The sequence below is a fragment of the Tenrec ecaudatus genome, chromosome X (genome assembly GCF_050624435.1).
Source record: "Tenrec ecaudatus isolate mTenEca1 chromosome X, mTenEca1.hap1, whole genome shotgun sequence".
NCBI classification, from domain to species: Eukaryota; Metazoa; Chordata; class Mammalia; order Afrosoricida; family Tenrecidae; genus Tenrec; species Tenrec ecaudatus.
The window spans coordinates 167,189,697-167,215,154 of NC_134548.1; the positions used below are offsets into that span (position 1 = coordinate 167,189,697).

Sequence of the window (25,458 nt, forward strand, 5' to 3'; positions counted from 1 at the left end):
GACGGTGGGGAGGTGGCATGTGGGGGCCCTAGGTCGAGAAAAGTGGGAACTCCTGCACCCCACCCCAGGTGAAATATTTCAAGGGTCATCCTGTCACATGCCTGGCCAATTTGCAAGGCCCTTCCCCACCTGGGCCACGCTCACCACAGGACACTTCCCCATGACTCCTAGGTTCCAGCCTCCCTAGGCTACTGGGCTGAGTGAGGGTCAGGGCCCAAGGCCAGGGTGGGGCAGATTCTTAGCAGCAGAACTCCAGACTGGAAGCCCAGGCCGGCAGCAAGGGTCCTGGGCACACACTTCTTGGATCAGGGGTGTATGGACACACGCAAACTGAGAACAAGACAGATGGTTTGGGGACTGGGCCAGAGTAAGGGGGGAGCAGCAGGGGTACTGAGGAGACAGAAGCACTGAAGGGGATGTTCTCATGCCCTTTGTGCACAGCAAGAACGCTAGGATGTTGTCCCCACAGCAATGCCCACCTGGCTGGCCCGTTAAAAGGCAGCAAATGGGAAATTCAGAGATTCTGGACAAGGGCCAGCTGTGAATGGGGGGCTGTGACAGAGGCCCACACATTTCACCACCGGGTATGTGCACGAGCCTGCTGCATCCCTCCTGTGCAAACTCACTGGGGCCCCCTTCCCGAAGAATTGGGCCTCTGAAGAGGCCACTGGGGCTTTCTTCCCAGAAGCTGGTGGCAACGAGTGCAGTCACCTGCCTCTTCACAAGCCTCAGAGCTCGGCGAGAGACAGTAGACAGGTATTTCAAAAAACGCCTTTTAATTGTTCAAAATAGCACAAAACGACATCGCACTATGGTACTATGGAGTCCGGGGCTTCCTCTACAATAGATGGACAGGTGTACAGCTGGCAGAGACGAGAATCCAGGGTGCTCAAGCACAGGGGCAGGAGAACAGTGGGGGTGGGCGCCATGTGCCCAAGGTGACCAAGCAGTGACATTTCCCACAGCAAGATGTACTATAATACAACGCCCTGGGCTCCAGAGGCGCTGGCAGGGGTGGGGGAGGCAGGGCCTAGCCTTTCAGGGTGGCAGAGGCAGAGATTTCCATTCTTCCATGGAACCTGCTGGAGTCTTTCTCTTTGGCCAGAACTGGAGGTGGGGCGGAAGCTGGCTCCTAGACCACTCCCCTGGGGCCCACAGCTCTGCCCCAACCTTTCGAGAGGGCCATACCACACCTCTGTTTCCTGGCCCCCCTTCATTCACCCCACTTCCTCTTCTGACTAGAAGGCTGTTGGGGAGGCAATTAATCAGGGTTGCCTTCTGTCTCCGTTCTGGGCAGGCCCAGGCTTGTTTTCTCTAAGAAACCTAACTGGCCCTGAAGACAACCCCCCCCTAAAGATCACTGCAAAGATGATGCTTAGCCAAGGGGGGGTGAGTTCTGTACACAGCTAACAACAAAAAGACAAAAACCCCACACACTAAGGCTAAAAATTACAATAAAAACCTTAACTTCATCAATGTCAAATTAAAAAAAAAATACAACAGATGCAGCAGTTGGTGATGTCACCCCTTCCCTGTGGCCACCTGCCGGCCCCACTGCGCCACACAGCCTGGCTGCTGGCCCCTCGCTGCCTTACTCTTCCCTTTCCACCAGAGGGGAGAGGATGAACCAAGGCCTCGGAGAGAAAGTCTAAGCTCTGAGCAAGCCTGAGGGAGGAGGAACAAGAGTGAAGCAGGTGGCCAGCCAGAGGTAGGGTGGGCCCCCAGGAACAGCGGGAGGGGGCGTGGCTGGGGCTGGGAGTGCCCCCTGGGAAAGGAGAGGGAGGAAGGAGCGCTGCTTGCACGTGCCCACCGCTCTCAAGCGGCCTCCAGCCACTTCCCCTGGGCAGTGGTGAAATGTGCTTTCTTTCCACAGAGAACTTGTCTTAAAAACAGAGAGACAGAGCATGAACGAACGACTGAACGAGCACGCAAACAACTGAACGTGGCCAGTGGGGACGAAGCGCCAACAGGGTGGGGTGGGCCAGGCGGCCCTGGCAGGCAGGCGGTGTTCCTGAAGCGGAGGGGTCTGGAGAAGACTCGGGCGGCCGCGCTCCACTCACTGCCCGTCTGCCTTTGATTTCTTTGGAGCAGATTTCCTTGGGGGCGGGGGAAGAGAAGGGGTTACTAACACAGCAGGTAATCTCAGTCCCTGAAGGTCCCAGAAGGAGTTTCCTGCTTACATTTCCGGAGAGGACATGGGCCGTTTGCTGGCCGGCTTGGTGCCAGAGCTGTCTTTGCTGGTTTCTGTAGGACAGGAGCAACAAAGAAAGAAAGGGTAATCAAACAGCTGTGCCCCACAGACCAGCACCCCCGCCCGCGCAGCATTCACTTGAGTGGGACAACAGACTAGGATGGACAGTGGCGTATACATGTGAGGACAGACTGATGGTGGCAGGTCCTGGTAAGGAGGCTGGGGGGGGGGGGGGGTGATGTTGATTGTCAGCCACAGGCAACACTCACCTTGTAGCCACCTGACTTGAGTGGCAGGGCCATAGCCCTTCTCATTGCGGGCGGCGATGCGGAAGATGATGGCTGGTTTGGTGGTGTGGTCGATGTGGGCGTTGGAGAGGCTGGAGGACTGCACGAGGCAAGACGGGCTGGGCCCGCAGTAGACGCGCATGAAGGCCAGCTGGGCTGGGGCTGCACTCTTGGGCTCACCGCCGGCCTGTGTGCTCTGGATGGCCAGGTACACTGAGTACTCAATAATCTTGCCGGAAGTCACAGAGGGTGGCTCCCAGGTGAGGTGAGCCCCATCTGGGCTCTAGAAGCAAAGAAGTCAGAGGTTAAGGTCAGCTTCCTTTAACGTCTGTGACCAAGGGGGCCTGGGCTGCTTTGGTGGGAATGCTTGTGGCAAAGAGGAGGTGGGTAGACAGCATGGACTGGTGACAGCCCTCTCCGTACAAGGCCACTCACTTTGCTGATCTTTATGGCACAAGGAGCCCCCGGGAAGCCGGGCAAGCATGTCTTGAAGGCTGAGATCTCACTGAAGGGTCCCCGGCCGCAGGCATTGACCCCGGCCACACGGAACTTATAGGCCGTGCCCGGCTGCAGCTCCTGCTTCTTCAGCTGGGTGTAGTCAGGGATCGTGCTGGAGTCATCCTGGAAGAACAAACCAGTGGCATAAAGCCTGTTGCCCAGAGGGAGCGCTGGGGACTGAGAAGGACACACACAGAGAAACCCCTTCCTTCCTCAGTTCCTCAAAGGGATCAAGGCCACGGGACAGCAGGGTGCCTCTCTGGCCTTGTTCCCCAGGCACTTACTTCAGAAGGGACGGCGTCATCGGGGGGCAGAAAATAGTGTGTCACCATTACATTGGTGCCCTTAATGACCCCCACATCAAACCACTGGTTCTCCTTTTTCACAGGGGCTTTGCTAGGTGGAGGAGGAAGGTCGGGCTTCTGGAAGACAGTTTTAAAGAAAGGATGAGGCGCGCATCCTCAGGCCTGGAGAGGCTGCTCCTCAGCCCACCGTGCCTGACTCACCACCCCAATGGTCTCAATGCCGTTGGCTACTTCGGTCAGGGTGGCTGCTGCCTGCAACTTCGCCGGGCTGGCAACCACCACCGGCTGTGGGGCCACGAATGTGTTAGATGGGGCCAGGCCTGTTGGGGGGGGGAGAAGAAGAGAGGTGGTGTTAGAATTAAGGCTCCAATGTCCAGGCCAAGCTGCCCAAGCTAGCCACCCCCAATGCTTTCCAAGCCAGTGGCCACTTACTCTCCGTGGCTGTTGGCGGCAGCAAGGCTGGGGTGCTGGGCACGGCAGCCGTCAGCTCATTGAGGCAGTTGCTCTCAATGGCGGGGTCATTGAGGCTGTCGGCAGGGGCTAGGGCCTCAGTGGGAAGGTGATGCTGGGCCTGGGCCTGGGCCTGGGCCTCCTGCAGCTGCTGTTGCTGCACCAGCGCAGCCAGCTCTTGTTGCGTCAGCACGATAGGGATGGTGGTGGGTGGGCCCTCCTGGCCCTCGGGGGCCGCCGCCTCGGCTGTGTCCATGGGCTCCCCAGTACCTGCTCCAGGGGGAAGGGACCTGCTCAGGAGGAGCCCAGCAGCGACTGGCCCATTCTTGTTGTCCCCAGCCCTCCCCGCAAGGGGCCCTTTGGAACCACTCTGTCTGGCCTAGGCCCCCTGGCACCTACCCATGACGGCCTGCTGGGCAGCCTGCAGCACCGCCTGGATTGCCAGGGCCTGGGCTTCCTCAGTGGCCGCTGCCTGGGCAGCTGCCTCAGCTGCAGCAGTCACTGCAAGCTCCTCAGGGGTGAGCCCCGTCACCATCAGGGTGGTGGTGCCCGCCTGGGCCTCAGCCATCAGCTCTTGGGGCAGTGCCAACTGGTCTACCTCAGGCTGCGGGGGCGGGGGCGGCTGGACCACCACTGCGGCCACCACTGCAGGGCTGGCCGGCTCCTGGCCCGAAGGCGGGGCCCCTGTACTGCTCAAGTCCACGGCTGCTTGGAGCTCAGTGGCCTGGGCGTCGGCGGGCTCCCCAAGCTGCCGTGGGGGGAGCTGCTGGCGAGGCCCGGGTGAGACCTGGAGCTCCTCTGGGGGCTGCAGGATGTCAACAGCAGAGAAGGGCATGTCAGAAGTTTCGGTGTTGGCTATGGTCACGGTTATCGTGGCTGGGATGGGGGCTTCGGTGGCCAGAGCCCCAGGGGTGGTCTCAGTCATTGATGAGATCCTCTAGAAAGGGAGAGAAGTCCCTGTCAGAGGGGAGGGGAGGGAAAGAGAGGGGAAGGGAGGGCGGGCAGGTAGGCTGGGGAGTGGGGCAGCCTTACTCTCCTGGGGGGAGCAGAGAAGAGTGTTTTGAGGCTGACAGGTTGGCGCACCCCCAATGGGAACTCCTGTGGAAATGAAAGCGCCAGAGAGGTGCGCAGAGGATTTGTCTTGCAGCCCCTATGAGGCCAGGCAGCCTTTTATGGTCTGTATGGCAAGGGCCTGTGCGGGGTGTGCAGCACAAGAGTGACCCCTGGTGCCAAACTCTGGAACCGTAGCAAGTCAGCCCAAGAGCTGAAGGATAGAGCCAACCCCAGGGTTCTCACCGGCACAGAGGGGCCCGGGACCGGTGTAGACTGTGTCACGGTGGTCACTGCTCGTGTCAGTGTGGAGGATACTGTGGTTGTGACGGCACTAGAGCTGGCAACGGTCCCGCTGTCGCCCTGGGTGCTCTCCACTTCACCTTGATCGCTGGCAGCTGGTGGAGGGTCTGGGGGCCAGGGAGCAACAGCTAGTTGAGTCAAAAGGGCCTCCTATAGTAGGCCAGAAAGGGCTTCCCAGCCTAACTTACAGGCCCACCTCAGCCCCATCCTGCCCCCGCTGGGGTCATAGAAGCAGCAGGGGCTGAGGGGAAGGGAGTGCTGTCGGCCACTGTTTCCTTCCACAGCTGAAGCTGCTGGCAAAGGGGGGAAGGGGGGCGGGGAAAACATACTCACCTTGGTTTGAGCTCATATTGGAGGTGACGGTGGTGGCCGTGTGCGTGGTGCCCGTCTCATGGGTCTCACAAGGTGGGTTGGAGCAGACCCGCTGGGTGGGGAAAGGTGCCTGAAGTGTGGGGTCAGCCTGGGAAGTCCCAGGGCTTGGGGCCCCCATCGGATCCAAGCTGGCCTCCATGGTCCGGTGGGCAGAGCTGTCATCAGGGCTGCCGACGCTGATGGTCATGGTGGTGCCAGTGGTGGTGGTCTGGTGTGTCTCGCAGGGGTGGCTGGTGGCAGTCTGTGGCTGCCCACCATCAGACTGGCCCGAACCACTGGTGGCGGTGGCGGTGGTGGCCGTGTGCGTGGTGCCGGTCTCGTGGGTCTCGCAGGGTGGGTTGGAGCAGGCCCGCTGGGCACCCCCTGCATTTGAGGTGGTGGCGGTATTGGTAGTTCCCGTCTCGTGGGTCTCGCAGGGCGGGTTGGAGCAGACCTGCGGCACAGTCATGATGGTGCCCGTTGACTGGGTCTGGTGGCTCTCACACGCAGGCTTGGGGGTGCCCTGTGTCTCACCAGGATCCCCGGTACCCATGGCAGAGCGGACCGTGGTTGGGGTGTTGGTGGTGTGGGTGTGTTGCGTCTCCAGCTGGCGGCCCAGGGGCACCTGTTGGCCCAGGCCTGTTAAGGGGCTGTCCTTGCAGCTGATGGCGCTGGGCCCGGCTCTGCCACTCGAAGGGACCAGCTGGGCAAAGCCAGGGCCACTGACAGTCTCAAACCCATGGCTGGACGGTGGCAGCGGGGCTGAGCAAGGCACACCAGGGGCCAGCACAGTCATGGTGGTGCGGGTTGAGCTGGTCTGGCGGGTCTGGCATGGGGTGCTGGCTGCACAGGGTGTGGGGACCTCGCCTTGCTGGTTGGCAGTTAACAGCTGTCCAGAGCCCATGGTGGCCATGGCAGTGGTGGCTGTCTCGTGGGTTTCACAGGGTGGGTTGGAGCACTCGGGCTGCCCAGGCATGCGGGATGTGGCGGTGGTGGCTGTGCTGGTGGTGCCCGTCTCGTGGGTCTCACAGGGAGGGTTGGAACAGACGGTGGGTGGTGCAGCCCGCGGGGGGCCTGATAAGTTGGCACTGACCACCGTGGGTGTGCTGGTGGTGCCCGTCTCGTGGGTCTCACAGGGTGGGTTGGAGCAGACACGGACCATGTTGCCATTCTGCTGCCCTACTGAGGAGGCCACAAGCGAAGCCGCTGCCTCCTGCCTGTCGCAGACGAACTGGACTTGGGGGGGCTGGACATGCCCTCCAAGATTGGCCACGACAGTAGTGGTGGCTGTGTTAGTGGTGCCCGTCTCATGAGTCTCACATGGTGGGTTGGAGCAGACCAGCGTGACAGTACCGGGCTGCACATCGCCCTGGCCCGAGTCAGCAATGGTCACAGTGGCTGTGGGCTGCTCGGTGGTAGGTGAAGCCAGGATAGATACAGGCAGGTCATGCACTGGCTGGGCCTCGACCCCGCTGGGCGCTGTGATCAGTGTCACCTGGGTGGGCTGGGAGACAGGCTGTAGGAAGAGGCAGGGTGGGAAAGACAGGTTACGTCACTTTCTATCCACCTGTCGCCCACACCAGCCCCAGGTGCTCCCACCACCCCAAAGGCACAGCCCAGAGTAAAGGTCACTGGGTCCAGGTTTAGGCCACTTAACAAGATATGCAGCTAGTTCTGCCTCCAGCATCCCACCGGAGCCCTGACCTGCCAGCCTCCTACCTGCATGGTGATGGTTGGTGTGGTGAGCCCACCAGCGGCAGTCAGCGTAGTCTGAGCAGCTGAGACGGTGATGGCCGTGGGATTGATCACCTGGCTTGAGAGCGTGGCGATGGTCCCCAAAGTGGTGATAGGTGTGGCCAGTGAGGCGTTGGTGCTATGACCGCCAGCACCAGCCAGGCTGGTAGAGACAGTGCCTGTCACAGTGCCCAGGGTGGTGACGCCTAGAGGGGAGAGCCAGCGAGGCGGACGGTAGTCGTGTGTTCTCTTCAGCCCCGCAGCTGCTGCTACCTTTCCAGAAGCCTCTCTCGCTGACAGGCGGGGGCGGGGTCCGGCCTCACAACACGGAGGCAGGGACCAAAGCGGATGACCGGGGCTGGGAGCACCCTCACTGCTGAGGGCAGGCCTAGCAGGCGACATACCTGTAGTGCCCTTCACAACCAATGTGGTGACAGCAGGCTTGACGGCAGAGACGGTAACTGGAGTGACCAAGCGCACGCCACCCATGGGCACCGTGCGAAGGATGGTGCCTGGCTGTCCGGGGGCCCCCTTCAGCACCACCTGGACACCAGAAGACCCACCAACATCACTCACGGCAGCCCCCCGGGTCCTGCACAGGGCACCTGGGCCCTGGGGGAGGCGAGGCTGCAAATACGCTGGGCAGAGATGAGGGCAGACCCGCCTCACCTGGGTCACTCCTTGCTGCCCATGGCCAGTGGCAATCTTAGGGACAGCCGTGATGATCTTGGCCGGGGCTCCAGTTCCCGATGTCATAACTTTGGTGGTGATAATGGTGATAGGGGATTTGATGCCGGGACTGCTGGTCACACCTGGTGGGAAGGACAGCTTGCCTTCAGGCCCTGCCAGCTTCCTTTCTCCCCAGGAGCCCAAGCCCTGCAGACAAAGGGCGCCGCCTCCAGGCCTGGCCACCCGAGGCCTACCGGTGGCGCCCGCCTGGGTGATGATAGCCGACATGGGGATGGTCTTGATGATAGTGGTGGTGCCGGGCTTGGTGGTGCTGGGTGAGACGCTGCTGATACCCAGGATGGTCGGCTTACTGCCTGCCCCACTGGCCTGTGTGGTGGTGATGATGGTGGTGGGCTTGCCGTCGGCTGAAGTCACCAGTTTCAGAATGGTCCCGGCCGGCAGGGGGCCTTTGGTCTGGATGATCTGTGTCACTGGGCCAGTTGAGGCCTGGCCTGTGACGGCGGACGTCTGCACAGGCTTGGTCTGCACAACAGACATGACTTTGCCGAGGTTGGAGATCTACACAGCAAAGGGAAGAGCCAAGTCATTGCGAGGGTCTACATGGCCCTGGCCCACAGCCCCAGCCAGCCTGCAACTCACCAGAGCACTGCCTCCGGGAACTGAGATGGGGCTCTTCACCAGAGTGATGGTCTTGGTCACGCCACCCACCACAGTGGTCACCACCTGGGCTTGCTGTGCCACGGTGACTGTCCCAGATTTGTGCACAGTGATGATAGGTCGAGTGGACGTGTTGGCAGCCGAGGACACGGATGTGCCCACCTGTGCGGCAGCAGTCTTCAGCATGCGGGTGGCAGGGTTGCTCACCTAGGGACAGAGGGGAGGGGACAGCAATGTGAGGCAAACCAAACTGTGGGGTCATTGCTGCCCACTCCCTGTCCCCTCGAGAAGACCAGCGGAAGCAAGGCCACTCACCATGACGGGTGAGGAGGCCACCTTCACTGTGGCCGGCAGGGTGGTGGTGCCGGGAGTCACAGCGACAGTTTTTACGATGGTAGTGCCGGCAGGCACACTCAGCACGGTGGGCGCTGAGGAGGGCGGGATCTTCTGGGTGGCCGCTGCTGCAGCTGCCAGTGCTGCCATTCCGCTCATCTGTGGGTTGCTGCCAATCACCTGTGTGCAGAAGGCAGAGGCCGTCAGCCCTATGGGGAAGCCAGGGGCACGCCTGCCCACACCAGTAGGCACGCCCCCCTGGCTTTCTGACCCTGCTCTCTTGTCCCCAACCAGGGGCCTCACACCGACCACACACAGGAACCCCAACACCCGAGTCTGGCCTCTCCCCTCACGAGGCCCACTCCATCCCGCCTGCTGCTCACCGTGCCCTGGGCACTCTGTGTGGGCACGACCATTCGCACCCCCGCAGGCAGGGAGGTCACAGTGACAGGGGCTTTCCCAGCCTGACTGGCGGGTCGCATAGTGACCAGAGGGGTTCCTGTGGTGGCCTGAGGCCCGGTGACTTTGAGCACAGCAGGGACACCTGGCGAGAGAAGAGGGCGGGCGTCAGCAGAGCCCGGGGGGGACACAGCTGGGTGGCTGTGATTTCTGGCTGGTTCTTTGCTGTGGGCAGGGCTGAACTTGCCACTGAGATTCTGGCAGGCCCCGCTCCCTGGGCAGGCACCCACCCCCAGTGCCCCAGCCCCCATTTACCTTGCGTCCTTGTTGCGGTGGGCACCGAGATGGAGCTGCCTGGCACTGTCGGCAAGACCTGGATCGTGGTGGTGGTCGGGGGCGCGGTGGCAGCTGGGGGCAGGAGTGTGATGCCCACCTGGGTCAGGGGCTGCACAGCCGGAGCCGCTGCCGCAGGGGCAGGGCTCTTGGGAGGATTGGCAGGCGCCGACGGGACCGGGTTGGGGGTAGAAGAGGTGACAGTGGCAGCACTGGCAGGAATGTCGTACTTCTGGAGCTGCAGGAGGTAACTGTCAGCTGTGGCCACGGCCCCCCAGCTGACCTCCAGGGAAGTGGTATTGGCACGCACTAGCTGCACCCGGGAGGGCGGTGGTGGCTTTTCTGTAAAAGAACTCAGCCGGTGAGGAGGAGAGCGGCAGCCTGGGACCCACCAGAGGGTTCTGTCACAGCAAGGCCTCACCTGTTTCCAAGTACCAGAGATCCTTGCAGCAAACCTGGTTGTTCCAGGCTTTCCGGTAGCCGTCCCGCCCGCTCCAGATGTACAGGCGGGTGTTGATGGCGACGGCACAGTGCCCAGCTCGAGCCCGAGGGATATTGTCCTCCAGCGTGTCCATTAGGATGGTCTCCCAGGCCATGGTGTCTGGTGGGGGAGAGGAACAAAAGACCAGAAGGGGGCATGAGGGGAGTGGATGAAGAAGCAGCGTCGGAGTCTCCAGGGACCTTTTGGCGACTGCCTCAGAAAGAAAAGAGGCAGAGGCAGGGACCCTTGTGCCTAAAAAGGCTAGCCCACCAAAGGGGATGCTGCCTGTGAGGGGCCCTCTCCCAGAGGAAGCTATACCCAGGTTGAGACAGGCCAGCGTGTTGGTGCACTTCCACTCCTTCTCGTGTGTGGCCACTTTGACATCATCCATGACGAGAGGCACCCAGCCTCCGAACACGTACATCCTAGGGGGAGGGGGAGTGAGGAAGGACAGGCCAAGCTAGGATTGACAAGGGCAGGTGCCAGTGTCCAGGAAGTCCCCTGTTGTCATCATGTCACCCACCCCCCCGAGCCTCATTGTGATGGGGCCTCTCCTGCTTGGTGCTCAGGCCACACCGGAATTTCATCACCTAGACAAGGGACCAGCCCTGGGGTTCTTCACTGTCACCTACCCTTCCCCTCAGGCCCCTGGAGCAGACACACTGGCTGCTTGCAGAAAATTGAGGCTTCACCCACCGCTTGCCCGTCCCACCCTGGGGGTCCCTCCAGGTGGAAGCTGAAGGGAAGCACTCACTTATTTCCAATGGTTGTGGCTGAGTGAAGACTGCGAGGCAGTGGCGCCACGCCACTGAGGCTGGGCTTGTTCCACGTCAGTGTGTCTGCACAGACCAAGGGGAAGGGGAATCACCACCAGGGGAGCAGACCTAGAGGGGCCCACGGCTGCTCCACGGCTCACAACTGTCACCATCCTTGTTGCAATCATCTTTCCCCAACTTTTGGGACCTACTCAAAAGTGTAGGGCCCCACTCGAGCGAGATGCTGGGACTCCGGTCCAAAGCCTGGAAAGCAGCCTTGTCGATGGGCACTCACCTCTCCCATGCCCTTCTGTGGCCAGCAGACCACACTGCTCGCCCGCTGAGAGCCCTGTTCAGCCCAGCTGGTACTGCCGCCACGAGGGGGCCGGGCGGGCGCTAGCTTGGGTGAAGTGGAAGACAGTCCATGAGAGGAGAAATTGAAACAAAGGAGCCTTGGTGCCCCTCTGTGCGTGGGAGAAAATGAGGCTCTCTAGTCTCGCCAAGTTCGTCTGGGAGCAGTTAGGAACAGTTCTGCCCTCCACCGCGGCAATGGATGAGCAAAAGGTGGAGGCGGGGAGGGGCAAGGCTCGGCACCAAAAGCCCAGGGCGAAGGTAGGACGAGCCAAGGAGGCCAGCTCAGTGCAATGGATTGCCATTACTTCCCCCCATACTTGGGTTGTAAACCCAAACCGTCACGCTGTGCTTGCAGGAGTCCTGGTGGGGTCATGCGTTGGGCATTGAGCTGCGACCCTTCAAAATCGGCAACTCAAACCCACCAGTAACTTCTCAGGAGAAAAGGGAAAGGGAGGCAGAGTCTACTCTGTCATGTATGCTCCCTGAATTGGAATTGACTAGATAACAGTGAGTTTGCTTTATATTTTCAGTTACGATCACAAATGGATTATGTCCGTGAGGCAGGGTTAGTGTAGGCCGTATCTTGAGTCAACCTCTTTCGAACTATAAGAAGAGATGAAACAATTTAGCAGAGAGAAATTGGCTGAGAGAGATGCCAAGAGACATGGAGACCCAGAGAGAAATAGCGCAAGCGCGCGCACGCACGCTCCAAACAGGCTGTCAGGGCAGTGATAGACTCCGAAGGTAATCAAGGCACCAGCTCCTTACCAATATCAAGGGTCCAGAGGTCCCCCAGCCTGCAGCCACTCATCCCTCCATAGATGACCAGCTTGGATTTCTTACTGTCTTTCTCAGTGTAGACCACAGCAGTATGGGACTCTCGTGGTGGGGGCAGAACCCCATAAGTGATGGGGATGTCCCAGGCCACCACGCCGGAGCCTGGTCGTAATTCCAGGATGTACAGGTCATTCAGGTACCTGACAAAAAGGAATACCAGTTCTAGCAAGCTGGCTTCCACTCGGGGGCCCAGAGGTGCACCAAGCCAAGCCTCTATGTGAGTACCAGGTTCCTCTGCCCTCGCCCTGAGAAAGGGGTTGACAGGAGACACCCCTCCCCCCAAGGTAGAGTGAGTCCAAGAGAAAGGAAGAAGGTAGGACACAAAGCTGGGCCTTCCCAGAGTGTGAGGGCTGTCATTTGGGGCTCGGAGGCAGAAAAACAGCCCACTTCTCGGGCTTCCAGTGGGTGAAGGCTTTCAGGCCAGGAAAGAACTTCAGATGACATGCCACACACTCTCTCATTTTACTTACTTACACACACACACACACACACACACACACACACACACACACACGACTCCACCCCCTCCTGGCCAATGCCCACACCCCCTTCCCACCACATGGCACCTAAGGAAAAGCCTCACCTTGGAATGTTGTTCTTAGGGTCCTCGCTATCGTTGGCCAGACCCCCAAACAGGTAACATTTATTGCCCACGAGGGAGAAGCTGTGGCCAAGCCGAGGACAGGGAGGGGGTCCATTTTTGGGGGTCTTTGCTTTGAGTCTCTTCCACTCCCACCGACTGGCCTGCAAAAGGGACAAGGATAAGCCAAAGACACGCAGACTGCCTCTGAGGTCCCTATCACAGCGTACAAGGAGCCGCTCAGAGTGGAATGGGCACATGACCCCGCTCTACCTCCTCCATCCCATCTCAACTGCCTAGAAGCCATCGGTAAGAACTCAGCCACGCAAACCCAGGGCTGGGGAAGCCTGGTCCCATGTCTACTGGGACCCCTGTTGGTGCCTGTGGGCCTGGGCCTGGCCTTACCTGGAGCTCATAGAGGTCATTGCTGTACTTCCCATACTCCACCATTCCACCAAACACCAGTAGGCGGGTCCCGTCACACACGAAGCCATAGGCTGCACACCCAGGGGGAATATCCCCCCTCACTGCGGGGATGAACCACTGGTTGGTAGCTAGAAGAGGAGGAGAAGCAGAAGTCAAGCCACAGAGCTGAGAAGCCCTTCCCCACCCTCTACCCAAGGTTCACTCCCACCCCACACAGCCTGGGAACACCCTGCTCCTAATCAAGGCCATCTGATCAGGCGGACAGCCAGACCTGGGGAACTCACCTGATTTCCTATCCCAGCCCTGCAGCGCCCAGCACCCAGTCCCCACTCCAGGCTACCCGAGGGGAGTGGAGGGTGGCCAGAGTTCTCCGCTCTAACCTCCTCAGGCTAAGGCCACATCTCCTAGGTGATAATGCCGCTGCCCCTTCCCCTCTGCCACTCTAGAACATTCTTGTCAGAGGTGGCTGCAGTAGCAGTGTGAACTTTCAAGAACCACACCTCTGCCAGCCACAGACTTCCCCAAAGCCCCTCAGAGGAGCCCACAAAGAAGGTGAACGGCACTCCGTGACTCGTCAGTACACAGGTGCCAATGGCAGCCAGCACCCATTCCCCAGTTCCCTGGAGAGCATCCATAGAGGATTCCTCCCTCTCTTCACAAGGCCCACTTTCACTTTGGTTCCAGAGGATTGTGGGAAGGTTCTGGGGAGGCCAGAGAGGTCCCACAGGCTTCTCTCTGTCACTCAACTTGTCAGTCAGCATATAGCATAGGCAATGGCTGCACTTGGGGTGGGAAACTTGAATGGGGGCAGGTGGACATTGCTCTTTGGCCTTGCCTTTCATTTGTGATGGATGTGGGGAAAGAAGCCGTCCACAGCCACTAACCCCCCCCCCAATTCTGGGTAACTCAGGTCCTGTGATGGCACTCACTTGGGTGTAGTATGTTATGCATTGGGCTGCTAACCACAAGGTTGGCATTTCGAAAGCAGCAGCTACTCGGCAGGAGAAAGATGAGGTTACCAGTCTCATTAACCCCCAGGGGTAGGGTCTACCCTTCCCTACGGAGTAGCTGTGAGTCGGGATCAGCTGGGTAGCCGGAAATTTGGGGTTTCTTAGATGCTCCTGGCGAAGAACAGCTCTTCTTAGATAGCTCCCAGGAGGCGCCCTCCCACCCCCCACCCCGAGCAGGCAGGGGCATTCCATGGGCTCTTCAGAGGATCTGCCATTTGGCAGTCACTAGGATGCCAAGAGGCCTGGCCATTGTCCTAGTCCTGGGATTGGCCTATACCCTGCTCCCTCATCTAGGAGGGACCATTTATTCCTTGGGTCACAGAAGCACCTCTGCATGGTGGCCATCAGGCAGGGTTAGGGGTACCAACTGAAGAACCCTGGCAGGCAAGCCATTTTCTGGTGTGAAGCCAGGCCGGCCCCCGAAATAGCATGGCCTTGCCTGCACCAGCTCCCCCCAGGGCAGCTGTCCTCGGCAGCCCGCCCTCGGGTGTCGGGTGACCCAGCCCAGGGTTCCTCAGCTTGGAGGTGAACTTGGGGAAGGGAGGCCATCTGGGGATGGGTAGCAGGGGGCCAGCAGGCGTTGGACAGACCAGGCCACACCTGCAGTTCCCTCTTCTTGCTAGGCTAGCACCCACAGAGGGTGGGCAGTTGTCAGGTGACACAAGCAATAACTGGGCTCTGTGACCCCCCTGGCAGGTGATGGCCAATGCCCATACTTGGGGGGGGGGAGGAAGTGAGGCAGGCACAGGGAGTGCTCTGGGTGGGGAAGGTAGGAGAGCAAAACGCACAGCACTCTAGGGTCCTCTGATCTGCACCCCCTTCTTCAGGGCTGTGGCACAAAGATCCCAGTTAGACATCTGGGCACTTGACTTAGAACTGCTAGACAGATCCCTTCAGCATTTCCAAGAATGCCCTTCAATCTCACTCCTGGGGACAGACACCAGGCCGACAAGGTGGCAACCGTCCCAGCACTGCTTTGGCCCTCCTGCTGAGGACACCCTTGGGAACCCAGAGGTGGTGGTGATGCTGGAAGGTGACTGAGGGACAGGAAGCGAGAGAAAACGAGGGTCTGAGGTCAAGGCCTAAGGCGGCCAACACGAGAGGCGAGGAAAAAGATTTCCACTCCGATGGCCCAGGGTTCCTGATCAGTCACAGCCAAGGAAGCGGGAACAGAATGGACTTGGAAAATTTAGGGGTGAGGTAAAGCAGTAACAGGAAGCCTTTGAGGGGGTCCCTCTAGAAGACTGCGGCGGGAAACTAGATTATGGGTAGAGCCGTGTAAAACAACACGCACTCAAAGCCAAGCCGTGGCCTACCATCTTTAGCAATGCTGTTTCCGACTGGGGCGCTCAAGAAATTTCATTGCTCCCCAACACCTTTGCCGCCCGTGTTTCTAGGAGGGAGATGAAGTGGCTGGGCGAGTGCCAAACTGTTCATTTTACCATTCAGGCTATTGTCCTAGTTTGTGCACGTTTTCCAAAGTCCAGTCTGTCTGTTCCTTTCACTGTGTGATCCCTACATGACTAGGAAGAAATGGTTCAAAAGCCCAAGTGTCAGGGTGACCCTGGAGCTGTCACTTCCCCTCATGAACCCCAATTTCCCCATCTTCAAAACACGAGGAAGTTCTACTAGATGTTTTCCAAGGTTCCTTTCAGTCAATACCATGGGATGGAAGTCAAGGAAGCAGAAGCAAGAGCAGCTGCAGAAAGCCAAGGCCCTGAGTGGACAGCTCTGTCTGGTGAACATGATTTCTGAGGGGGGACAGTAGCTCAATAAGCTTCCCAAAGGCCAGCCAAGTGTCCTACATGTGATCAAATGGGGGAGGACACAAGCTCTCAAGCACACCCCCTCCACCAGCAATCCCTCATGATCCCTAGATGGCCGCCAGTGAGCAGGCGAGGCCAGCACACACATCCAGTGCACACAGCCCATGGGGCTTTATCTCTTAGCAACAGGGCCGCCGAAGCTCCAATGTCCCCGCAGAAGCAGGAGTGGGTTTGCAGACTAATCCTGCAGATGGAAGAGGGCGCGGGCAGTGGCTAAGGAGCATCTGGCTGACCGCATTACAGCGGGGACAGGGAGGGGGGAGAGGGAAACAGGGGGGCAGAGCTCCCTGGCAGGGAGGGCTGCTGGATCCCGAGGAGCAAATACTGACTACCTGGCCCAGCCGCACCCCACCACTCCCGGGCTGAGGCCCCCAGACCTTGGGCTGACTGTGCCAGGCACTCTCCCACCAGCCTCCCTCAGGACTAAGGGAGCTCAGTCCACTGCCAGCCCAAGGAATCTGGGGCTTGAGTTGCAGGTGGCCCAGCCGCTGGCCAGCTATAGGGTGATGATTTGCACACCTCTGAGCCCCTGCTGGGGGTTGGTGGAGAGACTCTAGGAGCTGGTGGAATTGGGCCCTGCCCTACTTTCTAGAATTGCACTTCCCAGCCACAGCCTGCTCTGGGCCTTCCTGGAGGAAAATCTGTCCAGTTGAGAAGTCACTGCTACTGCACAGGGCATCTCCCAAGACAGACCTAATGCTGCCCCTCCCCTCTCCTCCCTCCTGCCCCCTCCCCTGGCTGGGGCCCAAACCACCAACCACCCTGCACCCACAGTCTCCCGCCTGCTAGAGGCAACAGGTGCTGACTGTACAGGGTCACCACCAGCCTGGGGATGAGCACTGAGGGTAGGCCAGGCCAAGGGGCTGGTACAGGTGGCTCTCCCCAGCCTGGGGTGGGGGACTGGTTGCCAGTCCTGGCTCTGGTCCTCGGGGCTCCAGCAGGCCCCCTGCAAAACCTTGGGAGAGGAGGGGCATGGAGCAAAAAGGAGTTTATTCGCTCAAGGTGGTGCCCGGCAAAGAGAAGGAGCTAGAAGGTGACCCTGGGCTACCACTGCCCCCCGCTTCCTGAGAGACAGTGGCAGCGTGTCACCAGGAAACAGAGAAGGCCCCTGGGCCCAACGGGGGTGGGGGTAGTGAGGATGGGTCGAAACTGTGGTGACAACAGTTGGCCTTGTGCCCTAGAGACCTAGCTAAGGAGACTGGTCCTAGCAGCAGCTCTTCCAGCCGACTAGAGGGGCGGAAGTCAGGCTGGCCAAGGGGGTAGGGGTGGGGGCGCATGTCGCCCCCTTTTCTCGGAGGCTGACAATGAGGTCTGGCACCCCGCCGCCCAGGTTGCCTGAGCAGGCACCGCGGGCACAGCTGGGGCAGCAGTCAGACAGCAATCTCCCAGCCCCGCACCAATGGCCGACCCCCCCTCACCCCCAACCCAGCCTGAATCCGGGAGCGGGAAGCCTTGCTCAGACGCGGGAGGCAAAGGGAGGGAGGACGCGGAGGGCGAGCTGCGCAGAGTGGGGGAAAGTGGAGGAGAAGACTGCAGCCCGGGGGAGTCGGGGAGGGGAGGCAGGTGGGGGAGAAGAGGAAGGAGAAAGGAGTTGGAAGAGGGGGGGAGGGGAAAGAGCGAGCGAGGGAAAGGGAGAAAGAGGGGGCAAGGAAAAAAAGGGGGGAAGAGGGAGAGGTCGGAGAAGAGGGAGAGGGAAAAAGGAGGGAGGAGGGGGGAAAAGAGGGAGAAGGCGCGGAGAGGGGGAGCGGGTGGCGGGCGAAGCAAAGGGGGGCGTCGGCGGTGGCAGGGGGCGCGCGGCGTAGGCGGCGGGCTGTGCGCTCACCAGTGTTGTACACGTGCAGCTCGTCCACGATTCCCTCGTTGCCGCCGCCGAACACCACGATGAGCTCCTTGATAGCCACAGCGCGATGGCCGTGGCGGGGACGGGGGACCGGACCCGACCAGCCCACCACTCGCTTCCAGCGAGGCTGCAGGAGCACCGCTGGCAAGTTAGCGGGCGACACGGCTGAAGCCATAATTCCGGCAAAGAGCAGAGTGGAATAAAGTCTCCAAGCGGGAAGCTGGAGGGGGGGGGGTTGCTCTCACACACCCCCTTTGGTCTAAGCCAGTTCTCACGGAGCAGCGGTTTTTCACACAGCGGCGGACTCCATGGAGGCCGCCATCTTAACTATCCTCCTTCCCTCCGCTCTTCCCGTTCTTCTCGCTCACCTCGTCTCCTCAAACACCTCTCGGAACTGGCGAGCGTCTAAGCCTAAGCAGCTGGAGGCGGCCGAGTCCCGCCGCCCTGACAACTTGCCCGGGCGCTCCCGCTCACAGGCTCGGGCAGGAGGCCCTGGGAGCCGCCATCTTGAGCCGCCTCTCTCTCCTCCCTTCCTCAGTCGTAGCCCTCCCCCGCCGGAAATGGCGGAGCCCCGGCCCGGTTCCCACACTCCTCCCCCCCCCCCTCAAGGCCCCTACACTGGCCGGCTTCCGGGGCGGGTGGAAAGGAGCCACAAGCGCCGCGGTTGTCCCTGCCCTGCCGGCGCTCAGACCACAATTGTGGGAGCCGCCATCTTGAGCCTGTGCCGCTTCCCCGCCCAGTGCTCAGTGCAGCCGCCGCTCCCGTAACAGCCTCAACACGCCTTAAAGAATGGAGGCGTGCCAAAGGCGGTTGGGATGAACGTGAACCCTCGGCGGCTGCTTAAGGGTTCGCTCTGCACGGATCGTGAGGTCTCGTACCTCCCCCGAGTTCGGCTCTGCTGCTCAAGCTGCGCCTGCCGCTCTGGGAGCCGCCATCTTGAGACTAACTCCCCCTTCCTCCTGGCTCCGTACTTCCACTGCAAACCAAATGCAAGGCAACGTCCGATCCTCACTTTCCTCCTTATGATTCCTCCCTACAGAGTCCGCTCCAAAGGTTAGAGTTAGGCCCCGAAGTGGCAACTGTACGGCAGGAGGAGCGGTAACGGCAGGGTGCTCATGCCTCCTCCCTGGGAGCCGCCATCTTGTGTGAAGAAGTAACAACTAAACATGGCGGCGGCGGTCCGGCGAGAGGGTGGAGTCTGGTGACATCATCTCCCTCCACCCCCGCCTTCGTTCTGCTTCGGCTCGGAGTCGAAGCTTCAACAGGATCCCCGGTATAGATTCGCGGCGGGAGGCTGCAGCTGCGGCCCTGCTCGGGTGCACTCGGGTTAGGCGTAGCCGCGCCCCGTCTCTCCGCCCCCCAAAACTCGGTTCCACGCCTCCGCCCTGGGAGCCGCCATCTTGCCACTTCCCCACGCCCGGCCGTGTACAGGCGTCATTAGCGACTTTCAGCACAAAACAAAGATGGCGGTGGCATCTGGGTAATGCCCGGATGTAAATGCTAAACCCTGAGATTGGCTCAGCCCCGCCCCCCTGGGAACTGACCCCCGGGTCGCTGGAGGGCTAGAGCTCTAAGGTGTTTCCTTGTACTAGCTTTGGCAACCGGGACACGGTTTGCTGCAGGTGGCCGGAAGACCAATCGGGACAGGCACTTTCCCGCTCCATAAACAGCCAGCGGCCCTAGGCGAGCCGGCGGGAGGCTTGGCGTGGGGAGTGGCCGGGGGCGGGGCGGAAGGGGCGGAGTCCCCCGGCTCCCAGGCCTGATGGCCTCGCCCCCTTCTCAGTTTACGCCGACCCGGTCTAAACAAAGGCGGGCGGGCAGACTCCGGGGCTGGGGGCAGCCCAAGCGACGGGCCTCCGTTAGTTTCGCCGGCTGCAGGGTGGACAACCAGGCCCGAGGTGTAAGGAGCGCAGCCCGTTCCCGTTACTCGGGCGGGCGCGGGATCGCTCCGCGTCACCCTGCGTCACCTCGCGTCATCCCACTTTCTTCCCAGAGCAGCCCGCCCCGCCCCCAGGCGCATGCGTACAGCTCCTTTTCGGGTCCGCCCTTTTTCACTGTTTGAATTTCCCCTAACCCCCCAGGAGAGGAGCAAAATACCCGGATGGGACTCACTAGCGTTTTCGCGCCAATACTGTAACTTCTCACCACAACTTGGCGGCGAGGTGGGTACTGTGATCGTCCCCTTGTCACAAGCCTCCCGCAGGCTGACGACCCAGGAGGTTACATCATTATCCCAACGTTCGCTGTAGACCCTGGCCCTTGAGCCCGGTATAGATCTTCACCCTCCCCTCGCTTTATTCCTGCATCTATGACACCTTTCTTTTCACCAACCTCTCCCTGAAGGCAGCATTTCCGGCTTTTGCACGTGTCTCCAAGAGAAATCCAGAGATGGCCTCCTATCTTCTTGCTTCTATAGCTCCCTTGACATTCCTCACCACTAAGAAATTACTGGAGTAATTACACCTGCCGGTGGTGTCTAGTCATTTATCATAGACATAAAGAAGCATGCGTATTACCAAATCACGCATTTCCAAGAACATTTTAATGACTGCCTTTCAACATTATGAATCTTTTGTAAGGTACACGTTTTATTTTATGCATTTGCAAATAATACACACTTGAGAATGGGTCCGAGGTAGGTTGCATGCCCTACCCTTGGTGTGTCACCAGATGCTTGGTGTGACTGGACACATCACCTCTCCCCTGCAAAATGGGGGTGCTTATGGAGGTGGCTTTCAAGGGTCTTGTGCAACTAGGCTGGCAACCCCTTATTTGTGGAAATCCTCTGGCAATTGAGGGGGATGGATGATGGAGGCTCAGGTGTGGACTCTGCCCCAGCATTCTGCCCCACCAGCACCTCCCCCAACTCCTGTCCCTCCCCATTGCTTCCCCGGAAGATGAGGGTCAGGGACTTAAGCTGGCACCAGTAGAAACAGAATGAGGAAGTGCCGCTGACCCCAGACCAAGAGGAAATGTCAGTCCCAGGAGCTAGGGAAGCAGCTTTCTGTGGTGACTGGGGCTGGAACCCTGCAGGAGGGCACCTCTTTTCTCTTTGCGACTAATGTACTCTCTGCCTCTGCTTCTAGGCCCACTCACACCACAACTGCCTCCTAAGCAGTTGGCCGTGATCATTCCCCCATGTCTTTAAATGGTCTAGTCTGTGGTAGCAATGAAATGAGAACCAGAAGGTTTTATTGAGGCAAAAGAAAAGAAGTCCTTCCTAGTCCACCCAGCCACTTGTCTCTGTTTGACAAGGTGTTTGTTTGAAAGGGCTTTAGGTGTCTGATAAAAAGAAAGGGCTTTAGGGCTGGCCTGGACACTCCCCTGTTCCTAACACCTTTGAGTTGTTCTGAGTAGTGACCTGCCAGGGTGGCCTTTACCTGCAAGGGTTGCCAGCCACCTAGGGCTGATTCCCAGGAGGTTCCCAGGAGGCTGAGGCAGTCAGTGTCTCCTCCCACTCCATGTGCTTTTGTTTTGTTTTTCCCAGATCCTGACACTTCCCATCGCCCAGGGCACTCTAGATTCCATCACCCCTGTCACTGGCTACACAGAAGTCCCAGACTAGCCTCAGGATGATGGCAGTAGTGGCTTCCAAATCAGGGTCAGGAAACCTAGGCAAATTCTAGAGTTACCCCCAAGCAGAGAGCACATCACTCCCTTCTTCCAAGCTGGGAAGTCCCCCTCTCCCTCCCTGCTTGCCTCGCAGCACTACTGTCCCTGCCTTATTTCCCATCTCTTCCTCCTGAAGCCTCTGTGGGGTTGGCTGCATAGAGCAGGGGGCCCCCAAAAGTTCAAGGATAAAGACAATGGAAAGGAATGGTAGTGTTTCCATATGCTTTTCGTTTGGTTGTTCTTTTTAAAATAAGCTTGGCCAGTTTCATTAAAGGAAAACATTGCAGGCTTTCTTTTACACTGCCATGCCTCTCCCTGGTGACGTAGTGGTTCGGTGTTGGGCTGCGAGCCGCATGCTCAGCAGTTGGAAACCAGCAGCAGCTCCGCGGGAGAGAGACTGGGCTTTCTACTCCCGTCCTCAGTGACCATCTCGGGAACCCACAGGGGATCGCGATGAGTCAGCGGGGACTCACTGGCTGGAAGTTTCATGTTTTGGAGCTTGCGTGTCATGGTAGCACCTGACTGGATAATAGGCAGTCCCCTGTGATGGCCACCATCGGACTGGACAGTTTGGGCACACATGACCGTCTCCGAAGCCCATAGGGGCAGTTGTACGGTCTCGGTGAGGTGGGCCTCACTCAATGACAGTGAGTGTAGGGGGGTTGGGGTCATATCCGCAAACCCTTTGTCAATTTCAAGGCGTGGCCCTCTCAACAGGGCCTCACACTGACCCTTTAGTGGCTTTCACTGACACTGTCTATGGCATAGTGACCCATCCCGGCAGGGTACTTAGAGAAGAAGAAAAGTACCTTCCCAGGGATTAGGGGAATTTTCCTCAAGCTGTTTTTCCAAAGACCCAAGGCAAATGGCCATCTAGAGGGACTCGTTTCACCACACAACAAAAGACCTAGGAAACCCCTAAGTGGAAAAATATAACAGCCTGTCTTTGTGTGCCTGCCTGTTGTCTTCCAGCTTCACCGTGAGAACACGCCTGCCGTTGTCTGACGCCCCACATTCTGTGTCTCCAGCACCATGGGGATGGACATGGGGGGGGCAGTGGAACGAGTGCCGCAATGAGTAGCAGTGGCCAGGTTTCCGCTGGGATCCCTGCCTTTGCACCCCTGAGCTAGACGTTGAGGCGTGGGACAGCTAGGCCCACAGTAGCTCTGGGTTCAGTTTGGAGCCCCTGCCAACCGCTTTCCACAGCATCTGCCCCACGTTTTCAACTTCTCCGCAGCCTCACCGCTAGCTGTTCTTCTCTCGCTTGGGGTGTTTGGGTTTGTTTTCATCACGGGGGAAAAATTCTTTCTAACCGGTCTCTTTGTTTGTAACCACAAGGTAGACTCTCCCAGATGGAGCAGGCTCTGAGACAGGCCCTGTTGCATGTGGCCCTGGCTGGCTGCTTCTGCGTGGCCACCATCTATACAGGTGTCTTCGAGGACGTCTTCGTCCAAGTGGGTTATGAGTACTACGCGGAGGCCCCCGTGGCCAGCCTCCCTGCCTTCCTAGCCATGCCCTTCAACTCGCTCATCAACGTGGCCTACATGCTCCTGGGGTGGCACTGGCTTCCCAGAGACGGATGCCCACTGAGGTGCTCTGCAGAGGCGCCAAGGGCCTGTTACCTGCAGGCGGTCTTTGCGGCCATGGCTCTCCTCTATGGCCCTGTGCAGTGGCTGAGGATTGGGACACAGGCCCACCCTGCCGCCGTGCTCGACCAGTGGCTCACCTTGCCCATCTTTGCCTGGCCGGTGGTCTGGTGCCTCTACCTGGACAAGGGCTGGCAGCCCTGGCTGTTCTTCGCTACTGAAAGCCTCTCCCTCGCCAGCTACGGCCTGGTCCTGCTGCACCCCTGGGGGTTTGAAGTCGCCCTGGGTGCACACATCCTGGTTGTACTGGTGCAAGCCCTGCAGGCCCAGGCTCGGGGTGGCAATGCCACCTCACGTGTCTACCTGGTTCTGGGGCTACTCTCCTGCCTGGGTTTCGTGGTCCTCAAGCTGTGGGACCACCAGCTTGCACAGTGGCGTCTCTTCCAGCAGCTGACGGGCCACTTCTGGTCCAAAGTCTGTGATGTCCTTCAGTTCCACTTTGCCTTTTTGTTCTTGACGACTCTAAACCGTCACCAGAGCTTCCCTGCGGAGGAGAAGAAGCGTAAGCCGTAGAAAGAAGCGCCTGATAACCAATGACACCCCCCTCCAACATCTGTTCCAGTGACTGTCATTCACTTTCAAATGGGGCCAAGGGAAAGCCCCGTGTGTGTACTGTTCTTGTCAAGTGTCTACCTTGTAAAACTTTCCAAAATAAAGTGTGGAGTTGGGGTAATTATGACTCCTAGAATTTCATCCTTCTTGAGTCTAGGAGGGAGAGAGAAAAGGCTGAGTGGCAGACAGACCAGGTGGGGCTAGTGAGTATCCCCAGAGGTGAATGGCTCACGGAGGCCAGGGCACAGGGATGCAGTGGACCCAAGGCTATGGCCACTCAGTGATTCTAGGCAAGAAGGCAGCATTGTTTGGGCTTCCAGGACACCAAGGTACCCTATTGATCAGAAAGTGCTGGCTGGAGTTCTCAGCTACTAGATGACCTCAATCTGTATTGTTTTACGAACACTTCTTTTTTTTTTGGTAAAAATCTGCTTAAGAAAACACTGACCACCAGGAACAAACTCAGTGGCCCTGCCTTCCTCCCCTGAGCTGCTTGTTGCTGCCGCAGATGGCTGGAGGGTCAGCTTCAGTGACAGTTGTCTCGCGGCCGGATCCTTGGAGGTCTCCATGGGGCTTGGCTTCTCTTATCTCACGTCTCCCCTCTGCTCACTTAGTTAGGTTTTTCGTGTCTCACAAGAGATGAACTCAAAACAGACCCTACACAAATCCTGTTTTATCAAAGCCCCCTCAATAGTAGCCCCCCCGGCCCATGCCCACCCCGTCACTCCCAGTCGGGTTTGATGTATGGTAGCTTGTTCAGCTTGTGTCCAAGCAAGTGGCTTCTCTTCGGGGCTGGGCCCAGGCTGTGGACTCATCATTGCTGGGGGACCTGTTGGATATCCTCACCTGTTCCTTATTGTGTTTTTAAAAACTAAGGTGAGGCTCATAAAAAAAAACACTAGACTTTTAAAAGTTGACCTTGTTCTAAAACAGTGGTTCTCAACCTGTGGGTCTCGACCCCTTGCACAGGGGTCGCCTAAGACTATCAGAAAACCCATATTACGCTCCTCTATCCATCTGCAGGCAGGTCCATCCACATGCAGATACACCTGCATACAAGTACCCAGCTTGAAGACCATGCTATACCATGCTTCAAGACAAAATTTCTTTTATTTGTCATTGAAAAGAAATGTTTCACAATATATGATTACATATTGTTTATGTGATTCTTCACTATGCTTTAATTTTGCGCATTTTGTAACAATGAAAATACATCCTACATATCAGATATTTACATGACGATTCATAACAGTAGGGCAATGACAGTGATGAAGGAACAACAAAAATCATTTGATGGTTGGAGGCTCACCACAACATGAGGAACTGTATTAAAGGGCCGTGGCATGAGGAAGAGTGAGAACCACTGTGCTAGAACATGTCCCTGTGTCCTGTGTCCCTAAGCAGTCATTCCCCTTCCCCCCCCTGCGCCCCCCTCCGGTCACAGCCTGGCTTTCTGTCGCTATGGCTTTGCTGACAGGACCACCCCACCCCCACTTTACCCTACCCCATGCCTGCAGGACTCAGACAATAGGTGGTCTTTTGTTTCTGGCTTATCTGTTTGTCTGTCTCCTCTGGAGCCCAGTCTCCCTGACTTTAGTGGCATGGTGGTCATTCCTAGCCTTGCGAAGGGCGTACTGGGCCATCGGACTGTGGGTCCGGCCTCTTCGCCAAGTATCGCTCTAGGTTGCAAAAGTAGGAGGGAGCCTAGAAACGGTCCAGCTGCTGACGATCCACTTGGATTGCAAATCCCTACCTATGAACCCCACTTGAGTAGAAGACAACCATCAGGCAGACAGCTGGGCCCCATGGTGCCAGGTTGCCTTACGGAAAGGAAAAGTCCAAAGCCGGTGGGCATTGGCTCTAGGAACAAAGGAGAATGTGTTTCTGGGCCCTTGCCGCAGGCCACTTTGGGGAGGTACAGCTAGCAAGGCTGCCTCCCCCGCCCAGGTTCCCCTGCC

The 25,458-nt window shown here is 58.7% G+C and overlaps 2 protein-coding genes across 7 annotated transcripts; one reads left to right on the forward strand and one right to left on the reverse strand.

Moving 5' to 3' along the window:
- Positions 1–759: 759 nt before the first annotated feature.
- On the reverse strand, positions 760–18,254 carry HCFC1 (host cell factor C1). 4 transcript variants are annotated; one of them, XM_075539338.1, is made up of 25 exons: positions 17,673–18,254; positions 12,994–13,142; positions 12,592–12,752; positions 11,940–12,148; positions 10,817–10,901; positions 10,381–10,487; positions 10,003–10,182; positions 9,564–9,923; positions 9,233–9,393; positions 8,832–9,029; positions 8,499–8,723; positions 8,093–8,417; positions 7,839–7,981; positions 7,574–7,712; positions 7,155–7,375; positions 5,418–6,951; positions 5,028–5,191; positions 4,131–4,536; positions 3,714–4,001; positions 3,483–3,601; positions 3,261–3,398; positions 2,914–3,099; positions 2,461–2,761; positions 2,181–2,244; positions 760–2,096 (listed from the first exon to the last, which is right to left on the reverse strand). In XM_075539338.1, the coding sequence occupies exons 1-25, from the start codon at positions 17,863–17,865 to the stop codon at positions 2,057–2,059; spliced, it is 6,096 nt and encodes a 2,031-aa protein (XP_075395453.1). In that variant the 5' UTR covers positions 17,866–18,254; the 3' UTR covers positions 760–2,056. The 4 variants fall into 4 exon arrangements, with proteins under 4 accessions (XP_075395453.1, XP_075395452.1, XP_075395450.1 ...); XM_075539337.1 differs by having other exon boundaries at positions 3,714–4,004; XM_075539335.1 differs by having other exon boundaries at positions 4,131–4,668.
- A 1,309-nt stretch (positions 18,255–19,563) lies between these two features.
- On the forward strand, positions 19,564–23,621 carry TMEM187 (transmembrane protein 187). Of its 3 annotated transcripts, none has more exons than XM_075538584.1 (2): positions 19,564–19,958; positions 22,641–23,621. In XM_075538584.1, the coding sequence occupies exon 2, from the start codon at positions 22,655–22,657 to the stop codon at positions 23,459–23,461; it is 807 nt and encodes a 268-aa protein (XP_075394699.1). In that variant the 5' UTR covers positions 19,564–19,958; positions 22,641–22,654; the 3' UTR covers positions 23,462–23,621. The 3 variants fall into 3 exon arrangements, with proteins under 3 accessions (XP_075394699.1, XP_075394697.1, XP_075394698.1); XM_075538582.1 differs by having other exon boundaries at positions 19,567–19,852; XM_075538583.1 differs by having other exon boundaries at positions 19,568–19,852; positions 22,645–23,621.
- The last annotated feature ends 1,837 nt before the right edge of the window (positions 23,622–25,458 follow it).